Source organism: Ammospiza caudacuta, chromosome 3, assembly GCF_027887145.1.
Source record: "Ammospiza caudacuta isolate bAmmCau1 chromosome 3, bAmmCau1.pri, whole genome shotgun sequence".
Classification (NCBI taxonomy): Eukaryota; Metazoa; Chordata; class Aves; order Passeriformes; family Passerellidae; genus Ammospiza; species Ammospiza caudacuta.
This window is the reverse complement of record NC_080595.1, coordinates 114,478,001-114,501,606: the sequence shown is the minus strand read 5'-3', so window position 1 is coordinate 114,501,606 and position 23,606 is coordinate 114,478,001. Positions and strand designations below refer to the sequence as shown.

The following is a 23,606-nucleotide window of genomic DNA, read 5'->3' as shown; positions in this document are numbered from 1 at the left end:
CCTAATGAAAGACTAATGATGGATGAAGCTCAGTAGGTGCTGGGTTGCAGTTTGATCCCGAAACCCAATCCTCCACCAGCTGTTTGTTTAAGCAAATGCTGAGGTTCACTCCACAGCAGCGCCTGCCCAGGCTTCCCCTAGAGTTTTCTTCTGCCCAAATGACACCTCTTGGTTTTGTCCTTCTCTCCAGGATCCAATCTGTGCAGGTTTCCTTTGGGATGTTATCACCTATCTTGCAAAACGTGCAGCAGGCATTTTTTCCCACAGGCACTTGGGATTTTGTCCCTTTCCTCCTGTTTAAAGTGAAAGCTGCTTTAGGGTTGGACACTCCCTGGTGCGGTGTGGCTCCAGAGTGCCCAGCACAGCAGAGCTGGAGCCTTTTTTGGGTGACAAAAAGCCCCGTAACACTGAGACTGAAGGAGTGATGGTCCATCACACCTATGGGAAGTGTGGATGCATCTGTGAGCAGCCCAGCAGAGGAAAATCTCTGGGAAGAACTCAACACAAGAAGTTTTTCACAGTGCAGAAGCAGCTTGTGCTTTACTTGAAATTGCTTTTTTTTCTCCTTTGTGACTGTTTCTTTTTTTTCTTTTAGGAGGATTTTTGTACCTGGCAGGTGCTGGGGGTGTTTAGTCTGGAGAAAAGGTGGCTCAGGGGGACCTTATTGCTCCCTACACCTGAAAGGAGGGGGTAGCCAGTTTGGGTTTGGTCTTTTCTCCCAGGTATCAAGTGTTAAGACAAGGAGAAATGATCTTAAGTGGTGCCTGATTGGATATCAGGGAAAATTTCTTCACTGAAAAAGTGGCTACCCAGAGAAGTGGTGGAGTCACCATCCCTGGAAGCATTCAAAAAGTTTTAGTATATAATTTTCTTTTAATATAACATATATTGTAAAATAATATCTTAAAAATTAAATAATAGAAAATATATAATAATATATAATATATATTATAATACATATCATATCATATCATATCATATCATATCATATCATATATCTAATATCTAATATATAATATATGCACTATACTCTACTCTACTCTACTATTATATTATATTAATTATATTATATTATATTATATTATATTATATTATATTATATTATATTATATTATATTATATACATAATAGGTATATAATATTAAATTATTTAGTATATTTTATACTATATAATATACAAATATACAATAATATTAAATATAAAATAATAAATCAGCCTTCTGAAACATAGAGTCAAGATTCTCATCTCTCCCCTCACCCTGGGACCCCTGCAAACACCACCACACATCCCCTGGGTCCAGCATCTGCCAGGGGCAGGAGGCTGAGGGGACCCCACATCCCCTCTGTGTCCCACAGGAGATGTGAGCACAAACACACCCAACCTTGAAACCAAAGAAGCCTCAAACCTGTCATTAAAGCAGCTGCACCAGCAATAAATTTAGAATTTAAAGAAGTTCAGTGCCTGTTTAAATGCAGCAAAAGTAGCTATGGGAACAAGCTCAACAGAGTTTTTATCTTGCTGAAAAGTGACCTCGTAAAGATGTGGAAGACTCCTGGAAGCACCAGCATTTTTCCTCTCACAGGAAAGAGCTGAATCTCTTAAAAATCAGGTAGAAAAGTGAGCTGGGTAAGTCAGGCAGTTCATTTACAGGCTGCAAATATAAGTAGAAGTAGTGGTAATAAAAGGTTTTAAAATCTCAAAATCCTAATAATGTGAATATTAAAAATATTCACATTAAGATTTTAAAGGAACAATAAAAAGGGGAGAAAAAGCCTGAACGCTGTTCCTACTAGGAGACATTTTCAATTTCCCATCCCTGGAAGTGTTCAGGGTCAGGCTGGATAGAGCTGAGAGGTAATGGAAGATGTCCCTGCCCATGGTAGGGGGCTGGATCTAGGTTATCTTTAGGATCCCTTTCATCCCAAATCATTCTGTGACTCTAGGATTCTTGGCCAGGGGCTCTTTCTTCTGATTTGGGATTGATCATGAACAAGCTGTATTGGCTTTCTCCTACTCAGATCCCTGTTTAGCACTACTGCCCTGCCTCAGCTCACCTCCCCATGGACAGTAGCCTCACCCAACTGGATTCTGAGGGTCAGCAGGAGGAAGACTGGGATTCAAAGGGAAATTTGATCAGAGAAAGTTTTCCAAACCCCCTAGGTTCCTTTGGAAATCCCAGCTCAGCACCCTGCCTGCCGGTGTCTAACGAGCCTCCCAGGAAAAAAAGACATCAAACCCCAGTATTTATTATTAATCAGCCCAGCTTCTTAACACCTTCTCTGTGACCTTGGTTGCTAGGAAGTTGGTGTCAATACAGGAAAAGTGAAGTATTAATAGAAAGAAAGAGCAGCTGTAAGACCTCAGCACAGAGCAGCATGGCCAGTGGAAGTCTTCCAGGCTGCTGGTAACCCAGTCTTCTAGGAGAGGGGTAGTGATTTCACACTGAAAGATAGCAGATTTAAATTAATTATGAGGAGGGAATTCTTCCTTGTGAGGGTGGTGAGGCCCTGGCACAGGGTGCCCAGAGAAGCTGTGGCTGCCCCTGGATCCCTGGAAGTGTCCAAGGCCAGGCTGGACAGGGCTTGGAGCAACCTGGGATAGTGGAAGGTGTCCCTGCCCTTGGCAAGCGGTGGAATGAGATGAGCTTTAAAGTCCCCTCCAACCTGAACCATTCTGTGATCCTATGGTAATGCCAAGCTGGAAAGCAGAGATCTCTCCCTGTGTCTGGAAAGCAGGGATCACAGCCCTGGGGCAGAACTGTCACTAAGCTCAAGCAGTTTTAAGCTCTTTTTCTTTACTGTGTGTCCAGCATGGCACACCTTGCATTGCAGGGGAAGCTGCTTATCCAAAGATAAATCCAGAGAAACACAATGCTGCTGGCCCCCAAGTGGCATCAGTTCCCTAGAAACCTGATCTAGGGAGTGACAGCCCTGCCCAGGACAGGAGGCTGATATAGATGAACTTTTTGGTCCCTCCCAACCCAAACCATTCTGTGATTTTATGATTCTATCATTTTACGCTCCAACAATGAGCTCTATCAGTCTGGCTTTCCCCTGGGATGCATTTTTCTCTCTTTACAAGGGTAAATGCAGGAACTGTGCATTTCCACCTCATTTCCTCGTGCCAAGGCCTGACTTTGGCAAGCAGGAGGCCGGGAAGGCCGCTGCCCTTGCTGTGGGGTGGCGGATACATCAGCAGGGCTGGGAGGGAGGAGGGGATTGCAGTGGTTGCAGACAGAATTGCTAAACCTCTCCTTATCCCACATTATCCCCCCCTCAGCTGTCCCTCTGGGAGGTGCCATGTGGTGTCCAACAATTGCCATGCTCCTGTCGCGAGGTGGCTGCTGTGAGATGAAGGGGGGAGCATGAGGGGACCCCTCATCTGGATCCTTCAAGGCTTCTCCATCCCAGAAATGCTCCAAATCCTGAAGAAACAGAGTCTTTCCGTGCTGCTGCCTCTGAAAAAGGCCCCATGGGCAGTGTCATCCCTGCCTTACACACCAGTGACACTGTTTAGCCCAAATCACGCTCTGGTAAGCACAAGAGCTGGGAAAAAATCCCACATCTCCTCTTCCTGTGCTGCCTGCTTGAACCTGGGCTTTTCCTCAAGCACAAGGAACTAACACAAAACACTCCTGGACCTGTGTCAGGCAGAGCAGTGGCAGCCCGGCCTCTCCTGGGTTGTATTTCAAGTGTCAGACAGGTCTGTGATGGCTCCATGCTTCCATCTAGTGACAAAAAGCCACTGCTCACACTTCCTGCTTGGCTCTGCCTCCTTTCTGGGTCACTGCAGGAGTATTTCTCACATTCTGGATGCTGGGCCTGTCCATAGGGCTATTTCCATTTATTTACTTAAAGTCTAAACCCTTAAATGAGTAACTCCAAAGAAAACCAGGGGTGAGGTTTTTGAGCAGAACTGTCCTTTGGCAGGAAAAAAGTGGCTTGCACATACCATACAAACATGCACTTGCTCATCAAAATGTGCTGGTTTCTTTTTTAGTGGGTAATGTCCCTAAAACCAGGCATCAGCCTGTGGTGACAAAGTATTTACATATCCTATAGCAAGTATTTTCTATCCTATAGCAAGGCTCCTCTGTGACTTGGTCATTCCTCTCCTGATCTGGTTATTAAGAAAAATGTTTTTCATAGAATCATAGAATCAAAGAATGGTTTAGGTTAGAAGGGACTTTAAAGCTCATCCAGTTCCACCCCCTGCCATGGGCAGGGACGCCTTCCATTATCCCTGGTTCTCCCAGCCCTGTCCAACCTGGCCTTGGACACTTCCAGGGATCCAGGGGCAGCTTCTCTGGGCACCCTGTGCCAGGGCCTCACCACCCCCACAGAGAAATCTTCTTTCTAATATCCCATCTAACCCTGCCCTCTGTCATTTTAAATCCTTCCCCTTTGTCCTGTCCCTCAAGGCCCTTGTAAATGGTGTCTGTCCATCTTTTTTCGTAGGCTCCCTGCAGGTACTGGATAGATGCAATTAGGTCACCCCAAAACCTTCTATTTTTGAAGCTGAATTCTCCCAATTATCTCAGCCTTTTCTAGCAGGAGAGTTGCTCCATCCCTTCAATCATCTTTGTGGCTTCCTCCAGACTTGCCCTTTCCCTCTTTTCAAGTTCCATCTCCTTTATGGGTAGGGCTCTCTGTGCATTGTTTTTCTTAATCTGTGGCTTTCTGCAAAGAATAAACTCCTCATCCGAGCCAAATCCTGTCGGAACCCAGGATATTCCTCTGGCTGCTGTGAAGGACTCGAGACCTTGATAGGGGGCTCAGAGACCTTGGCACAGAGTCAAAGACACCTGTGCCTTCGATTTTAACCCATGGAAACAATTACCAGCTTTGTGTGAGGAGTTACAAGCCACAACAGTTTGAATAGAATGTTAGTGAATTTATCACATGGTGAAAATGTATAATTTTGGGGTTTTTAGAATGGGGGTTCAGGAGGTAAGATGGAGGGATCTGGGCATGTCCAGTCTTTCTCCTTCTTGGCCTCCATCTTCTGCTGTGATGGTGGCACTTTTGGATTGGTTTAGAGACAAACTAACATAGGTGATAAGTATTGAAAAATTATTATAAATAAAGTACGCATAGTTTTTAGTAGAAAAAGATAACACTGCCCTGAGGGCAGTCAGTGTGCCTCAACCCAACCTGCTGGACAGACCTCACTGGGTCAGAGAAAGACAATGTATTAGATAAGAGCAAATAAACAATCTTGACAACGAGAGCTGAGGAATTGTCTTCTTCTTTGGTTTTGGGGCTGGGAAAAAGAGACTTTCTAACACCTCGAGGTCACCTCGAACCAGAGACCTCATCAAAATCCTTCTGATCTGCAAACCTTGGACATTTGGTTGAGTTTTTCCTGGATGAAACATTTTCTTAGCATTGGATCACAAAGTGCTGTGGATGCTAATACTAATACTAATAGTTTCTGCTGACTACAACCTAGAGAGTTTGAGTGGCAGAGTGTGTTGGGAGCAGCAATAAACCATAATGGCCCTGATCAGCCTCACCTGGGACCACACTCCCCAGCCTGGCTGTGGTTCCAGAGCATGATTTAACCTCATCTGTGGCCCTGTGCTCCCTCCCTGAGCTGTGCTGTGGAAATACTGCTCTGTAATCCTCCTCTGGTCCTGTATTTTATCAGGATCATGGGCTTGTGTTGTAGCTGAGCACCCTGTCCTGTCTCCTCTTGTTTCTGAAGGGGTTTCCTGAAGGGACCTTGTACCTGGTCCATCCCTTTATTTGGGGTTGTGAGTGGACCCTGTTATCAGCATCTCTTTTGTTTCCTGGGTTCAAGTTGTTATCCTTGAACAGCCTCTACTTGAAGCAATAGTTTTTTGTTTGAGAATTCCCTCGAGTTTACTCTTCCTTCTGACCACATTTCCAGTGTAATTCTGCTAATGAGTAAACTGAGTGTAGATCACTGGTGGGGTTAACTTACATGAGGTTCCTGTAACCATTGGCTGAGACACTGGGTCTTGGCCTAAGAATAAACCAAGCAGGACTGGTTCCACTGCTGGGCAGAGCTCCAGAGCTCCCCTGAGGGTTGATTGCCCGTGACTTTGTGCCACTGAGTGTCTGAATTGAGGCTGAGCAAGCCTGTTCCACCTCCCTGTGGGGCTGAGGTGAGAGCACGAGCACATTCTGCTGCTGTTTGGTGTGTGGTAACTCATTAAACCTCAGTTATGCTGCAGGGGTCTGGGAACTTCCTGCACATTTCAGTGGAAACTTCCATGAAGGTTTTCATACCAGGGCAGGGGCTCAGCAACCTTTGAGGGATTCCATCAAAATCCATCTGGGCTTCAGAGAGAGGAGGGCAGAGGTGGGAGTAGAGATGTTATTCAGTGTCTGGGGGAGACTGGATTGCATCTTCCCAGGAGCCAAGGCTCTCCAGGGTGTGAATGATAACACTGAGAAAGTACACTGCCCTCTTTTCCACAGGCAAAAAGACCTGCAGGGTTAAAGCTACTTGAGAAGTGATAAGGGATCTAAACATCCTTTGGGCAGAATTCCCAGCAGATGATGCTGTTTGGAATACCATGGAAAAATTAAATTAATAATATGTAAGGGAACCTTGAAGTCCATTTGCTGTGAAAGTCAGTCTCAGATTGAATATCAACATATCAAGAAGCAGTTGTCATGTTGTAGGAGAGAAAAAAAGAGGATAAAATGGATTAATTGTCCTCCTGTTGGAGGACCTAACCATATGCCAATGGAAGAATGATCCCAGTTTATTTTTGTTATTGTCATTAAAGTCTTGGAACAAAAGAGTTAATAGCAACAAGTAGCTTAGGTTAATGATTAAGCACCCTCAGTGGACAGCTCGGACCTGTCTGTGACAGGATTTGAGCCTTTTGGGAAGCTTGTCTGGTGGGTTTCAGCACTGGGCAGAGTGACTGACACAACCCCAGCCTGAAACCTGTGACAGAGCTGGTGCCAAAGGGTTGGAGCTCTTGTGCTGCTATCAGAGCCCATGCACTTCACATCAGAGCAATGGAGGAAGAACAAATTGAATAAGGTAAGTAAAGCCAGAATGACTCCGAAAAATAATAACAAAATTAAATCCAAATTATATTTTCTGCACTTGCATTGAAATGCAGCATTCACTTGTGCTGGACTCTGCCCCGTACACTTTGCAGTGTGTTAAAATGAGCAAGAAATAGAAAGTGGTTACAGTGGGTCCTGTGGTCCATAAGCAGTAGAAACCAGGTTGGATGGGGCTTGGAATAGCCTGGTCTGATGGAAGGTGTCCATGCCCATGGCAGGAGGTTGGAACTGGGTCATCTTTAAGGTCTGTTCCCACTAAAACCATTTTGTGATTTAGAAATGAGGCCAAATTAATGCACCCATGATTTTTCCATACCGCGGGTGAGGGCAGGAGAAGTTGTCAGTCTGTCCTTAAATGTTAGACCAGCACCTGACATGGACTTTATAAAGGAAATGTGTGATATCTCTGGCTAGGACAGCAAGTAAGACCTGGTCTGCAAGAACTCAAATGTTTAAATTCTTAAATTATTAGAAGAGTTCACAGCTATTGCTCCACAGGTTTGCAGTGAAAAGAAAGAATACAGATTTTTTTTTTTTTTAAGTTACAGGGAAGGTCCTGGAGCCAGACTCTTGTGAATTCCTCATCCAATGTTCAAGATGAACCTTTGGAGAACTTTCCTGCTGAGTGCTGGGCTGATATTCTTGGCAGGTGGGTGATGGAGAGGTGTTGTCTCCAACCACACCTGCAAAATCCAATGGGAATTAGACACAGACTGCCTGTGAGTAGTGGAGAAGAATGTCTAAAAGTTGTTGAAAACTATGGGATATTGACTGTAGCACATTGGACATTGTCCACCATTATTATTGTTTTTCCATGGCATTGTTTCCATTGCCATAGAGGAGATTTCTGGATTAATTTTAATTCTCTGTGTTCATATAATACCTATTTTTTTGTTTACTTGATGATAAATATGTCACTCTCTGCATGTTGATATTAAGGGTTCATGATGAAAAAGTGTCCAATATTTGGCTCTGGTGATCCATACTGATGTTTGATCAGATGGCATCCAAATATAGCTAAGAAGTTGGAAATCTCGTAAAATGTTAATAAGGAAAGTGAATATCACCATGAAATCACTTCTGGAAAATTCTGGTCAGTGGCTGCATAAAAGAAAACCTGATTCATCTCTCAGCTTCAGAGAATGAGGGTACCCAAAATAAATCCTAAATTATCTAAAGAATTTGGTGTCTTTATGAAAAGCATGGCATAGCAGGTTATAGGTGATTAACATCATGAAGCAGGAGTTCTTTTCCAGGCATGAATGAGTCTCCTAAGGACTTCAGAAGGAAACAGCTGGACAGGCTGTCTGGGAGCCAGAATAGGATATATTCTGTAGGCACCCTTAATTTTTGGGTGCCTAAATAAATAATCTTTGAGAGATGAAGGAATAAAAATGATGTTTACCATCTTTAATTCTTGGGGATGGCAGGAGGCTCAGGCTGTACCTTGGTTCACCAAGCCCTAAAGGCATCAACACGTCCCTGAGGGGAGCTGTAAATAGGGGACAGTGGTGGGGGGAAAAGGATGGGAAACATGATTAATTTGGATGGTTGAGAAAGAAGAATGGGATGAAGGGTGGGATCACAGGAAGGCAGCTCTCAGGTGACTGTGTCTCATCCTGAATAAGGTTTTTTAGATATTTGCATTTCCCTTCAGCCTGATGGAGCTGGTTTGTTTTGCAGGGACAGCCTCAGGATCCCTTGTCAAGCCCCAGGAGGGGAGCATTGCTGGGGGAACATGGATTACCATCACCCTGGATGGTGAGCTTTAAACTGAGGAATTATGCGTTGAAATAGAATCACATAAAGTATTGAAAGGGATCTTTAAAATAATCTTATTCCACCCCAGTGCCATGGGCAGGGACACCTTCCATCAACCTAGGTTGCTCCAAGCCCTGTCCAACCTGATCTTGAACACTTCCAGGGATGCCAAAAAAACAGATAATCAGCTCCCTTCTGAGGTTTGTGGTTGGAGTGACAAACCCTACCCAACAGAGGCTATAACACTCATAGCATGAAATCAGCTTGAGATGATGACTTTATAAACTATTCCTGAAGGTTTATTTCTAAGCAACAGAAATCAAAATATTTACTTTATTTTTTTTCAGACGTAGGGCTAGAAATTTCTTCCCTGCTGCTGCCCTTTTATTGAAGAAAAGCTAAAAATCTGCCCTCTTCATATGTCCTGTAATGCTGGAGCATTTTAAAACTCTTATGATGAACATGAGATCTGAGTAAAAATTTCAGAAAATTGTATGTCATGTCCATTCTGGCCCCAAACCAACTGTACAAAGCTGGGTCTGATTTTGCACAGTGATGAATATTTATTCATTGTGAAGAGAGTTGGTTTCTGGATCAGCTGTGCATGGTCATTAGCTGGCACAGGCTGACCAGTGCAAGGGTAGAGTCACCAGGGGGATTTAAAAATGTGTGGAAATGCACTTGGGGATGTGGTTTTTACCCTTCCAATCCTCTCCCCATGCCCTTGGGGGGAAAATGAGTGAGTGGCTGTGTGGGGCTGAAACATGGTTTTAAAAAGCCTGATCAAGAACTCCAAGCACTATTCCTGGAGAATCTGAGTTGTATCTCCAAAAATGCTCGTTGTGTGACTGGGAGTGATTCTGTCCTCACAGAGCTCTTCTGTTTGATTTTATTGCTTAGGCTCAGCATCCCACCAGGTAGAATCTGTCTCTCCAGCCAGTGCATCCCAGCTGGAGGTGTCCCTGGTGCACCCAGACCTGCCCAGGCTGCCGTGTGATGTCTCTCCTCTGTATTTGGACTTGCCCTCCATAAGGTGCAGAACAAGGTATGATTATGATCCATAGTTACACTGTGGGTGAGACCTTGCCCTTTGTCAGACAGGATCCTCATTTTCCTTCGGTGTCTGCACAGGAAGTTTGGGAGTTGAAAGAATTCCTATGGTGTTGGAATCTGAAATGTAGGGAATTCTCAGAACTTTGGGCCTGTAAGGCAAAGTTTAGAATTAGGATTTGATCTGGGGCTTTGGATAAGGCTTCCAAATTTAGTTATTAGAAGTGAGAATGTGGATTTATAGTTTAAAACAGAGGTTGGTTAAGTTAAAGCAAAGGAAAATTTAGAGTTTTAGAGTATAGTACTATATACTATATATTACTACATACAGAATATACAGTACATATATATATCTATATATACACTATATAGTATATATAGTATGTATAGTTTATATATACTATATATACATTATATATTATATATATGTAGAATGTGTATATATACTGTATATATACTATAAAGTGTTTATATATATACTATACCGTATATACTGTATAGTGTATATATATACTATAAATATATTGCATATACTATATAGTGTAGTACTGTAGTACTATATATAGTATAGTATATAGTAATATATATAGTATATTTTTGTGTTATAACATGATTGACTAATAAAACACTGTATTATAAGTTTATAAGACAAAATATTTAAGGATTGGTTTAAAAGTATAAATATCCTTGTTGATAGTGTTTTATTCGTTAATAAATATTTGCTACTAGAGGTCTTGTGACCTTCTGAGCCATGTGGTGAAGATGTGAGTTGAACTCACCTTAGTTGCTTATGTGGAAGATAAGGAAAATAAATCACATTATTTAAAACAACTCAGAAATCCTCAAATTCAAAATTCCTTCACAAATCCTCATGCTGTGGCCTCACTGAGTACCTGCTAACCTGGGTTGATTGATTTTTGTTTTAAATTCATGAAGCACAAGGAGACCTTGAGGGTCACAGTGAGGCTTCTTGGGCAGTCCAGGCTCAGACCTTCAGAGGTTTGTAGACATCCAGCTCTCAGATGCAAAACTCCCAAGGAAATCTTGGAGGAGACTCTACCAGATTTTGGTGTCCTTGACCTGTCCGAGGTGATAGAGAGAGGTTATGAAATAAATATGGTTCCAAGCACCAGCTGGGCAGTTTGAGCTGCCTGTTTTCTATCCTGTCATAGCTTTAACACAGGTGGTTGGCCTGGAAGACTGGGGTGTCTGGAGAGCGACCTAATGGGACTCTTCCATATTTTTCTGCTATGATTTGCCTGGGAGTTAATTCTGGTGGGTGCTGTGCTGGGAAACTGTGTGGAACAAGGATGCAGCATTAATTTATGGACCAGGATCAAGATGCCCTGCAGACCCAGGGATTAATTTTATTACAATGAATAACAATTATTTTCTGTGCATGCCTAATGAGAATGCTTGTGTTTTGCATTACAATAATTTAGGTGGAGTTTCAATGCAGTCCTGTCACCTTCTGCTCTTAACTGTGATTTCTTGCTGTGCTTCCACATTTATTTAAAATTGTTATTTTAAAGTTTGGCTTTATATGTGTGAAGTTTGGGCTGACAGTGTAAAGCTCCTTTGCTCTATGGATGTCTCAGTGGACTTGCTGTGAATGGAGACTCTGTAAAGGACTTGGCATTTTCTAAACACAGTTTGTATAAAAATAATATAATACACATTTTCTTCCACCGAGGTCTTCACCCCAGGAGGGTTTGTACCACGTGGAGGTGATCTTTCAAGGACATGTGATTAACAACCTGACTGAGGTGGAGAAAGAGAACTATTCTTTCAAGGTAATCACCAAGTGCAGAAATGAGGATAAAGAATTCAAGGTATTGAAGGGAGTGAAGCTTGAACATTGTGTCACAGGAAATACATTGAAATGGATGGAATCATGGAATGGTTTGGGTTGGAAGGGACCTCTAAGACCATTCAATTCCCACCCTAAGCTAAAGAAAGATGGGGAGAGACTTTTTGCAAGGGCATATTAGAGACAGAACCAGGAGGGATGGCTTTAAGCTGAAAGACACTGGGTTTAGATTGGAAGTTTGAAACAACCTCTTTAATGTGAGGCACTGGCAAAGGTTGCCCAGGGAAACTGTGGCTGCTCCATCCCTGGAAGTGCTCCAGGCCAGGTTGTGTGGGGCTTGGGCCACCCTGGGACAGTGGAAGGTGTCCCTGCCCATGGCAGGGATGTGGAACGAGAACATCTTTAAGGTCCCTTCCAACCCAAACCATTCTGGGATTCTGTGATCTCTTACAGAGCAGAATCCTTAACCATGACTGTGTGCTTTGGGATGAGGCCTGGTGTTTTTGACAGTCACATCCCACCTCTGTGCTACGTTTGAGCAAAAAACCCAGCACTTTCAGTAAATTGCACATTAAAACTGAAGAGTCATTGGGCGGTTCAGCTAGCTTGGAGAGCTGATGAAAAATCACCAGGGGATGCTGTTAATGAGGCACATTCCAAGCTAAATAAACCTTGATGTGTCTCTTTGTTTTGGGGCTGGGCCCTGGGAGCTACATGTATTAAAATTAATTTTGCCTCTGCATTAGATTGGAAAAGCTGCTGCAGGCACCAACAAGTCTGAGCAGCTCACAAGACTCTGTCAGCCAGTAACCCCAATTTCATGCTGCTTTTGGCTTCTTTCTCCACATCTTCTGCAGCCTGGAGTATGGTGTGATGGTGCCTTTGCTCTCCAGAAGTGGCCATTGCTGGTGGAAGTTTGTGGCTGCTCATTCATTTTTAACATGACCAGGAGGGAAGGGAAAGGCTGAGTTCTGAAAGGGAATGGGCTTCAAGGAAAGCTTAGGAAAAAAACTGATATATGCAATGGTACCTTTGAATTAATGCAACAAATTAAATTTTTATGATATTTATTTGGCTGTGAGCAGCATCTGTAAGTGCCAATGAGGTCTTGAGGGGGATGATAAAGGGGGTGGAGAAGATGAGCATGTCCAAAAAGGGTGGGGAAGGGTCTGGAGCACAAATCTGATGAGAAGCAGCTCAGGGGGCTCAGCCTGGAGTAAAGGGGGCTCAGGGAGGAATTTCTCCCTCTCCACAACTCTGACAGGAGGATGCAGCCAGGTGTGATTGGCCTCTTCTCCCAGGTTACAAGATACAGGATGAGAAAATTGCCTTAAGTTGCACCAGGGAAGGTTCAGATTGGATATTAGGGGAAAATTTCTTCCTCAAAAGATTGTCAAACACCAGGGAAGTGGTGGAGTCACCAGCCTTGGAGGGATTGAAAAACCATGCAGATGTGGAAATTTGGGATATGTTTTACTGGGTTTAGCAGTGTTGGATTAATGGTTGGACTTGATGATTTCCAAGGTTTTTTTCCTCAGAGGTGAAGTTGGTCCTTGCCCCAAAAAATCTCTGTTGTTTTGCTGTAAGATGGGTCAAGACAAAGTCTTTGCTCCACTGCTTTAAGGTACCAAACAAAATTGCCAAAGAGTGGCTGAAGTATTTCACATCTGTGATGATGGAATTATTCTAAAGTATATGTTATGGGGAAGATAAATGGTGTCACCATCCAAGATAAAATGCAATTTTTAACTTCAGCTAAAGCATGATTTAGAAAGTTGATATTGTATTAAACTGTGCCTTCTGACATTGGATCAAGCCAGGATGGGCAATTTGGGCACAAAAGATGATGTAAAAATATCACTAATCCAGACTGTGAATGGAGAGGGGGTAAGAAGGGAACAATTCTCCCTACTCCTTTCCCAGAGCAGGAATCTGCTACAAAGATCAGATGTGGAGTATAAATTTCTGAAATGCAGCTGCTGGCTGGGCTGTGAGCAGTGCACCATCAGGTGGGGTTGGACTGCTGCAGAAATAGCTGAAATGTCACTGCAAATTTCTTTTTGCAGTTCTTAACTGAGCAGACACCTGTGGTTTACCAAATTCATCCATCATCTGGCACCCCAGGTATGGGACTTTCTTTAATCTGTACTGCCATATAGACCTTTTGCTTATTGGGGTTTTAGATCAGGCTTTAAAGTTACACAAGAAGTCATTCACTGATTTTGGTCTGAAAAATTAACTGGAATGTGGCAGATTTTTTCCCCCTATTTCTATTATTTCTGTATTTCCAGGTTTCTTTAGAGAAAATTGAAAGTTTGATCCTCAAAGTCAAGATTAAACAAAAGATTTTGGTCTCTCAAGAGTTCTGACAGTCACATGGATGATTGTGTCACACAGATGTGCCTCAATCTAAATCAATGCCTAATTTCTAATTGTGTTCAGGTGTAGTTCAGGTCTAGATTCTCATGCCTTGCTTTAGGATGTCAGTATGGAGGTTTCTGTGTGTTAGCTGGATGGATGTTTCACCTCCCAGTGTGAGTGAGAGCAGGAGAATAATCTGGTCACAGATATGCCAAGATCCTTCTTTAGACCTTCACCCTGTCTGGTGTAACAAATGATGTAATTTTGGTTGTCTCATGAGGTTCTACTGTGGAATCATTTTAGAAAGTGGGGTTTAGCTAACAAAAGAGTTGAGGAAAAATTGTGAACTCTGTGCAAAATCAGATCTGCAAAAAAAATTTCATTTTTCTGGAATGAATTGGGGGGTTTTTTGGTGGGAAACAAAGATATGTGCTTTGAGAAAAGTGAATTTTAAGTGCAAAATCATCTTGAGCCATGGTAAAAGCTGAGAGCACGTTCAGTGCAGGAACCTCTGCAAAATCTATAAAGACCATTAATTCCTTTTGTTCCATTAATTTCCTTTTGCTCAGAAAATCTGCAAATAAGTTCTCTGCTTTTAAAAGTCTCTCTTCAATTTCCATTTCCTCTTAAACAGGAAATTTAATTCAGATTCATGGGAAGACAATTGCTGGCAGATATGAGACCCTGGACTTCAATGTGGATTATATTGATGGGTAATTATGAACACTCAGCTATCTGCTGCAGTCCCTGTAAATTGGCATTTCTTCCATCAGCCTCCTCAACAGCAATAAATTGCAACCAGTTGGCCCAGAATTGCCATTTACTTCCTTTGTGGTTTATTGCAGCTCATGAGTTGGGCTCCAGCAAACTTTGTTAATCTAATTGCAACTGGTCCATTAAGCTGGTTGGTTTGTTTACTGGCAGCACAGTCAATCACAGCTCAGTGTGAATTGTACTGTAATTGCAGCTGGCTGCTGTAGATTTTCTTTTGGCTAGCAAATTAAAATTTAACTAATTAAAATAATGTCAGAGTTGAAAAGTTAAATAAATTTTCCCCTTTCCATTTGCATTTTTTTAAAAAGAAAAAAACCGGATTAGTTTGAAGCAGATGCTCTGGTGAGCCAGAAGACTAAAGAGAAGTATTTTGAGACAAAAAGCTTTGTTGTTCACTGCTTTAAACACTCTGTAGTTGTTTTCTTGTTCTCAGAGGTTTGATACTTTTCTAAATGTTGCTTCTGTGGTTATATGCAATAGAGAAAAGCAGCTAGGTTTAAAAAAACCCTTATTTTAGGACAGCAGCCCCTTTAAACAGAGTGAATCCAAAATGAGCATCAACTCTGTCCTGTTGTGTGTCATATGTATTTCCATATGCAGGGATATGTTACCAATTGTTAATTTATGATTTCTGTGTCAATGAAGAATTAAGCCCAGGTAAGTATTTTAAAGATAAACTATTAATCCACAGTTACTCTGCTGGCAGTTGAAGGATCATTTCAGGTGTGTATTCTCAGTAGTTAGAGATTTTAATTGAAGCATCAGATATTTAACACTGATACACTTTTTAAATTACCTCTCAAGCTGATTGGAAATGTCCCTTGCTAAGTGAATAAATTCCCTGCTGGCATGAAGGAAAGTCCAGCGCAGATTCCTGCCATGCCATCCCTACACTGTGCACATCAGCAGCCTTTGTTTGGGATCAATTATTGCTTTACCTGCCTCTGGTGGAGCCCTGGAAGCTTTGATGAGAGGGAAGAAAGGCTGCTCTGTCTGAGCACAGGCTGGATGTGCCTGCAGTGCTCTGCTGCCAGATTACTCATTTACAGCTCAGCCTCACCAAAAGAAAATGGCCTCAAAATCCCAGCATACCAGACAGGTTCCCTTTGTAACTTCACATGAATAGTTTGCCCATTTTTGGTGTGTTAGGAAATAGGTACCAGGTGGGGACTTGGATTTGACCAGAGCAGTCTGCCACTCAGTCACGCTGATTCAGGATTTGGAGCAAAAAAAGGGAATGGTTTTTGTGCTTCCAAGTGTGTTCTGCACCTTTTTCCATGCTTTGTATGGGATGCTCTGGTCCAGTGATGCTGAACAAACATTTGGCAGCACTGATATTTTTTTCAGTCTTCCTTAAAAGGAAAGGTTCTCAGTATCAGCCACCTGTACTAATAAAAGCCAACTCTTTTAGGAAAAACCTCATAAAACTGCATTCTGAAACATGGGCCATAGAAAACTGCAGAGTGAGGGATGGGTCATCACCAAGTGTTTGCATTACAGGTTTCAGTTACCTTTTTTCCTTTAATTGGCTGTTAATTCTCAAAGAATCATTGCCAGCCTTTGTTTGCTCTGCCAATTACTCTGAATTTATTCCTCCCACCTTCTTCCTCCTCTCCAATGGAAGTTGTCCCATACAGATTCTTTAAGGAACAGATATTTACATTTTTTATTAGGAGTTTGGGTGATTTCTGCTGGAAGCTGTTTGTAGTGTTTTTCCTCAATGAAATAAAGAAATGTCTGAGCTATATTTTTATTGTACTTGCTGTAGGTGGTGCTGCCTGCTGGTTTGGAAGGTGTGGGTGGGTATTGCCCTCCTGGAGTTCAGCCTTGCTCTCAGGGAGGAGGGATTGGATCATTCAGAGGTGTCTCCAAGAGGGCCCTGCTGCACTCTCACAGAGCTGCAGCCCCCACAGTATTTGGGGAATGCACTTTGCAGGTGTAGAGATGAGAGATTAGGGCATGTCCCATTTTCTAGGTTAATAAGTGTTAGATACAAGTAGGGGGAAATTCCTGTCCCTTGGGAAAATATAGACTGCTGATTTTAACAGGATCAGGTTTCCATCTGCATCGCATTATATCTTTCCTGTTTATTTTTTGCCCAGGCCAGCTGTTCTTACCTCAGAAGGAGATGGATGGACCAGTATCTGCTCTTTTGCTGACAGGAGAGCTGGAACCACGTCAGTCCTGGCTTACTTTGGGTTTGTGTTGGTGCAAGGGTTCAGCACAGCTTGTGCACAAAAATATTTGTGGCTTTTGGAGAAACTTTTCTCTTTTGGCTTAAAGTGGAGACAGAGCCTGGGGGGTTATGGTCTGTAATGGGGTGGGTGAGGGCTGCTGGCTTTCTGCAGCTTCAAATGCTTAAACATAAATGTGATTTAGTGGTGGGAATTGTGTCAAATTTTGTCATTCCATGGCTCCAGAGGGTTGATGTAGTGCCAGCATATCTGTTTTAATTTAATTTCTAATTCTCACACTTTAGGAACCTGCAAAGGAGCAAGTAAAGGAGAAACATTTTTGTCCTTCTATTCACCCTCCCCTTATGCCTGCATTTGTCCCTGCTCAGTTTTTTATTTCAAGGGAGAGTTCTGAAGGCCACCAACAGCATCAGCTTCTAGAAACAGATGTAAAGGAGCCATGCTGGAGCACTGCTGCTGGAAGACATCCTCCTAAGCTGCTGAACTCTTGATCTTTAGTGGGAAGATGGGTTGTTCCTCTCCCATCTCACCTGCTTCACTGTCATGTTTCTAAAGACAGCAAACCTATTTGGGTGTATAAACCCATATCTCCTATTGAGTAGTTGATTCTACTATATTTTGCTTATTTTTTGCTCCCAAGGCTCAGTGAAGTCCTTGCTCTCCCCACAGTTACCCTGTTCAGGTGAAGGATGGACTGGGGACCCTGCAGTGCCGGGTGGAAGGGAATCACATAGGTTGGTGAAAATGGCTAAAAACCATGGGTTTCTGTCATTCCTGTAGCTCCAGAGGATGCAGGGAGGAGGGTGTCTCTCATGAGTGTTTGCTCTGTCTCCAGACTGGAATGTGGCTCAGGGCTGAGTCCATAAAAGCAGCTTCAGATCAAGGCTTGCAGCACAGCCCCTGCCCTGTTTGTGTCCCCTGCACAGCCTGGGAGGACATGAAGGGAAACCAGGATGTGATGTGGGCATTGCTGACAGCCAGCAGTGGGATTTGGGGGTCCTTGCTGAGTTCCCTGCTTTAATCCTTCTTGTCTGTGATGTCCCTTCCCTTTAGTGCTTTATTAGAGGAATAAATCAGGTGTTCTGTTCTAGTCACAGTCTCCAGTAGCAGGTGGGATCCCTTTCATTTTTCCTCAATCCAAGCACCCTGAAGAAGCTTCTAATATCTTGTGGAGGCTTTGAGCCCCAGCCTTCCTATTTGGGAAAGATATTGTGAGTTAAATATGTAAAATAGGTTTTCCTTACTGTTGTAAGGATAGTACAAGGAAGGGAGAATTGGGCATAGAGAACCTGGACAAGGTTTGGTAGGATTTACTTCACACTTCTGCCTGAAAGCATTGTCACTTTTCTCTCCCCCAGGGTCCCACAATGTCAGCTTCTCAGTGTTTAACAAAGGAAAGTGAGTAAAAGAAACTTTTCTCTCTTTTCCTCTGGTTTTGCATGGGAATAGAGCTGCATTTGAGTCCAGGATGAGTGAATTATGCTTTTACCTTATCATGTGTTTCATTGCTCAGAAATGAGGTTTGTTATCTTGAGGATATGGTTGTCAGATTTGGAATGACATGGGAGAATGTTTGTCCCCAAAGTATTTCCACTTTTGTGTTTTATACTTTACCTTCAATGACCAAAACATGAGATACCTTATCTTGGACAAGGGGGAATGGCTGAAGGAGGATGGATTCAGATTGGATATTAGAGAGAAATCCTTCCCTGTGAGGGTGGGGAGGCCCTGGCACAGGTGCCCAGAGAAGCTGTGGCTGCCCCTGGATCCCTGCAAGTGTCCAAGGCCAGGGTGGATGGGGCTTGGAGCAACCTGGGACAGTGGGAGGTGTCCCTGCCAATGGCAGGGGGTGGAACTGGATGTTCTTTAACATCCTTTCCCACCCAAACCATTCTGTGATCTGTTAAATCCAGCTGAACTAAAACCTTTCACCTTGCTTTTAACTATTCATCCACATGGGAAGGAATTTAACCATAAAAGGAGGTGAAAACAGGTTCTGACTGTGTCAGAACATACTTTACAATGTGCTAGTACTTCTAATAAAGTGTTTAAACCTTTTAATGGGGTCTCATGAATCAATGTGCTGGTGAAAGGAGCTGTTGGAACTTGCAGAAATGTTCCACTGTTCCTCTGGAGAGTGAGTGTCCAGCCCTGCCAAATGAAGGTTTGCTTTTATTTACATGGCCCAGGATCTCTCAGGCATTTTCTCTCTTGCAGGTCAGCAGTGCACAAAGGTGCTTGGCTCATCAGTGCCAAACAGGAGCTTTTCCTGTACCAGACTCACCCAGGTATTCCCTGATCCACCTCACTGGCACTGTCCTCCCTCAGTCCCAGTGTGATCTAGGAAAACACCTCTCACTGTTGCTTTTCCCAGGGATATAATCCTGTTTTGTCCTCATTTTGCTGTTCCACTTCTCTGGCATGGGCTTTATAAGCAAAAACCAACCAGATTTATGTGTATGCTGTTCCTTGTCCTGTCAGATCAGTTGCAGAGTTGAGGTGTTGCTCATAGGGAAACTTTTCCCCCTTAAATCACTCTGTATTTTTGAGGTTGAAATTTTAGAAATGCAGACCTCAGGATGAGAACTCCCACACTAGATACAGGGAGGATGTGATGTTCAGCTACTCCAAGAATTGAGTTCTGGATAAGTGCTGAATGGCAGGGTACTGCACCATTAGTTATAAAACATTATTAAAGGTACATTAAAAATAACCTGCATGAGATGTTTCAAGCTGTATTGTATACAATTCTTTGTTAAAAAGGCTAATTTTATGTCTTTATTTACAAGTTAAAGCAGAGTAAAATGAAATAACCATGCATGAAGTTGGCTGTGGGCAGAGCATAGCAGAAAGATCTGCCAGATCTATCCAGATCTGTCCTGTGCTAGTCAGTAGCCAATATTGTAAAATTATTGTTTAAATACCAGATGAAATAACAAAAAAGATGCAAGTATAGACCAAAACCCCCTATCTTCTTATTATTAGACTTCTTTTTTTCAGAGCAATACAAATAGGACTGGGTGGTTAAACTCCAATATGAGTCAAAGTGGGTAATTGTCATGAAAAGAAAAATAGTTTTCCTGTGGAATGGCACACTTGGAATAGATAAAGTCCTGAAAGGATCCCATGGCTGTGAAGTGGACACTCAGATTTTCTGCTCCCTCCATTTTTCCCTGAAGTCTGAGGGATTATTGGAAAGAGTGGTAACATTTAGACCTAAGGACTAAGTTGAGATGTGAGTCGGAGAAGATCAAGAGGATTAAAACAGTTTTAATTCTGCCTTTCTTTTCCCCCTTTTTCTCCCAGAGAACCTCAATAGCACAGAACAGAGCAGTTTGCAATCTGAGCATGACAGAGGCAGCCCCTACTAAGTAACAGCCCAAGCATTGCAGTGTCCCCCTTGCCATGTGGCCAAATGATCCATGCTGCTCATTCCTGGTGTCATCCCAGAGGCTGCCAAAAAAGGGGATCGGTGAGAAACTAGTTTGAAAAATGCCAGTCACTTGTTTTTAAAATTTCAAGAGTTTAATAGTAATAAAATGGTTATAAAAATATTAATACAATTAGAGTAATAATAATTTGGACATTTTGAATTAGGACAATATGAGACAAGAGACACAAAGAGTTAAGGACATCTGGGTACCTTTTCTGGGTAGCACAAGCCTGAAAAAGGACACCCATCAACAAAGGATTAACCTTTAAATACAACAGCCTGTTGCATATTCATACACTTCATACATGATGCATAAATTCCATTCAAACACAGGATTCTGTCTGGTCATCCTCAGCTTCTTCCTCTGAATCCTAACAGTGCCTCAAGGCAGGAAGAAGTTCGTTTCTTCTGATAATGGAGCAATAAATTTTTTTTCTCTGAAAGATTCAGGTGTCCTGTGGCTGCTATCTCACTGTGAGTTCTTTCTTTAAAAAAAGTATCCTACATAGCATAGTTTCTATTTTAACATTTTTATAACCTAAAACTATATTTAACACACTACTTAAGAGAATTAATACAGCATAACTTTCTAACACAACACATATTATATTCATTTGAATAATTGCGAAAAGCCAATCATAAAATACATGCATTTTTCACACTGGTTTCATTCACAGGAGCCTGCTCTGGCTAGAAGCAGTGCAAGTGCACTTCAGGCTTTCCCAGAAACAGGGCTGGGATTAATCTCTGCAAGGCTTGTGCTCAGATCCCTCTTTCCTTCCCCTGCAGAGATTTTCTCTGTGTTCCCAGTCAGAGGGAGCCTGGCAGGAGGCACTGAGCTCATTATCACTGGGGATTTCTTTGAGGAGCCCGTGCAGGTCACTGTTGCAGGTAGGAGCAGAGCAAATAATGTGAATTTTATTTTTTTTTAAATACAGTTTGGCCCTGACTGCAAAACCCAAGAGGTGTTCAGGGATGCCAATGTGGGAATTGTAGGACTCACCTTGTCCTCATGCTTGTTTTGCATAGGAGGCATTTACAGAAGTGATACAAATAGATAATAAGAACCTTTACCCTTAAACAATTCATCTTTAAAACAATACCCCATAAGTTAATACAGCCCATAAACACAGTTGTGAGAAAAGCTTATAGAAAGATGAGAAAGAAGTTCATGATTACATACTTCCCTGGTGAGCTGCTATTTGTAAAGAGAGACACAAGAAAACCATTTTCTTGTAGAAAAGTCTCTGTAACATTAACAAGAGAGATTTCTCTTATTAAATAAACTAAAGAAAAACTATTCCATAAGTAGCAAACTAACTAAAATTTTAGAGTTTTTTCTTTACATTGTCATTAAGAAGAAAGAGGTTGTAGGGGAGGAGAAATATCCTAAAGGTCTTGTTTTAATTCTTAATACTTTTTCTTTTAGTTACTATTGATAAAATTCTTTTTATACTCTTTTAAAGTTTTAAAACTACTTCATCTTTCTCCTAGTCCTGCCTCACAGCAGGAAATGAGTAAATGCATCCGAATAAACACACTAGTAATTAACCAACACTAAACCCACCGCACTCATTAATACATTAACCAAAAGAAATTTCTCAAATTAGCAAACCAAAACCACTGCACACCTCCAGGAAGCTCCAGTTATTCTGACTGTGGGCATGAACTCTTCTGCTTGTTGGTAGTACCAGCCCAGGCTTGTGGCAAAATGTTGAATGCCTTTTAGGAACAAGCTAAAGGTTCGTAAGAAATTAGGAATAAGGTGGATGGGAGGGGATTCTGCCTCTCTGCTCTGGTGAGATCCCACCCAGAGTATCACATGCAGGGTCCTCAGTACAGGAAAATCATGGACCTGTTGGACTGAATCGAGAGGAGGGACACAAAACTGATCAGAGGGATAGAACACCTCTGCTATAAGGAAAGGCTGAGAGAGATGGGGCTGTTCAAACTGGAGAAAATAAAGCTCTGAGGAGACCTTGGAGCACTTTCCAGTTCCTAAAGGAGCTCCAACAGAGCAGCCTGGTCTAGTGGAAGGTGTCCCTGCCCATAGAAAGGTACATGTAACTGCATACTTGTAAGGTCCCCTCCTACCCAAACCACTCCATGACTCTGAGATGTGTTTGTGCTGCAGCTCAGCTGTGTCTCCAAGCCTCTCACAGCACTTTTGTCTCCTTTCCCTGCTGGCAGGTGTTCCCTGTAAAGTCAAGCACGTCTCTCCCCGGGAAATCAGATGCACCACTGAGGCTGTTGGTGAGGGCAGGAGATTTGGAGCCCCCCAGCCAGGTGAGCTGTTCCTGGAGCTCCAGATAAGCAAACACACACAGAAACGCAGGGCAGAAACCCTTTGGTGATGAATGCAATAATGAAATGAGGCTTTCCAAAGCACTTCAACATCAATTTTGGGTGGTAGGGAAGGGGGCTACGAATAATCCAAGGGCTGGAGCATCTCTGCTATGAGGAAAGACTGAGAGAGAGCTGGGGTTATCCAGCCTGGTGAAAAGAAGGCTTCAGGGAGACCTGAGAGCCCCATCCAGTGTCTAGAGGGGGATTTCAGAAACACAGGGATGTAAAGAACATGGGAATAGACTTTTATTAGTAACAGGACAGGGGGTGATGTTTTAAAATTAGAAGGGGGTCTATTTAAATTGTTTCTAAGGAAGGTATTTTTTACAATGAGGTGAGGAAGGCCATGGCACAGTTTGCCTAGAAATGTGGTGGATGTTCCATCCCTGGAAACATTCAAGACCACTTTGGGTGCAGCTCTGAGCAACGTGCTCTTGTTGGAGATGTCCCTGCTCGTGGCAGGAGGTTGGGCTGGATCAACTCGAATGGTCCCTTCCAAACCATTCTGTGATTCTGTAGCCAGGAAAACCAAGGTGGGGAGCTCAGCCCACCAGGAGCAGACAGGAGATGGTGGGAGGAAGGTCAGACTGGTATGTATGGCTGTGGAAAATTAGGGAAAAAAGGCATGGAAAATATTTAGAGGAAGATGGCTGAACTGGAGTTACTGCAGAGGCTTCTGGAGACACTCCCTGAGCGGAGCACTCCTTGAGTGGGAGATTTTAATGCATAAAATGAGGCTTAACTTTGACTGTGGGTTGTCTCAGTGCCTTTTCCTGCAAGAGCAGACACGTGAGCAGGTTGGTTGTTGTTCTCTCTGCAGAGT

The 23,606-nt window shown here is 42.8% G+C and overlaps 1 protein-coding gene across 1 annotated transcript in view; it reads left to right on the top strand.

Annotated features, from left to right (window-relative positions):
* The first annotated feature begins 7,641 nt into the window (after nt 1-7,641).
* Nucleotides 7,642-23,606, top strand: part of PKHD1 (PKHD1 ciliary IPT domain containing fibrocystin/polyductin) — a 239,029-nt gene continuing 223,064 nt past the window's right edge. Inside the window, exons 1-12 of the mRNA XM_058801804.1 lie at nt 7,642-7,702; nt 8,737-8,814; nt 9,715-9,859; nt 11,558-11,657; nt 13,741-13,798; nt 14,670-14,748; nt 16,912-16,986; nt 17,674-17,738; nt 18,363-18,402; nt 19,222-19,292; nt 21,227-21,328; nt 22,628-22,723. Of these exons, the coding sequence (XP_058657787.1) occupies nt 7,642-7,702; nt 8,737-8,814; nt 9,715-9,859; nt 11,558-11,657; nt 13,741-13,798; nt 14,670-14,748; nt 16,912-16,986; nt 17,674-17,738; nt 18,363-18,402; nt 19,222-19,292; nt 21,227-21,328; nt 22,628-22,723 (970 nt within the window). The remainder of the gene's footprint in view (nt 7,703-8,736; nt 8,815-9,714; nt 9,860-11,557; nt 11,658-13,740; nt 13,799-14,669; nt 14,749-16,911; nt 16,987-17,673; nt 17,739-18,362; nt 18,403-19,221; nt 19,293-21,226; nt 21,329-22,627; nt 22,724-23,606) is intronic.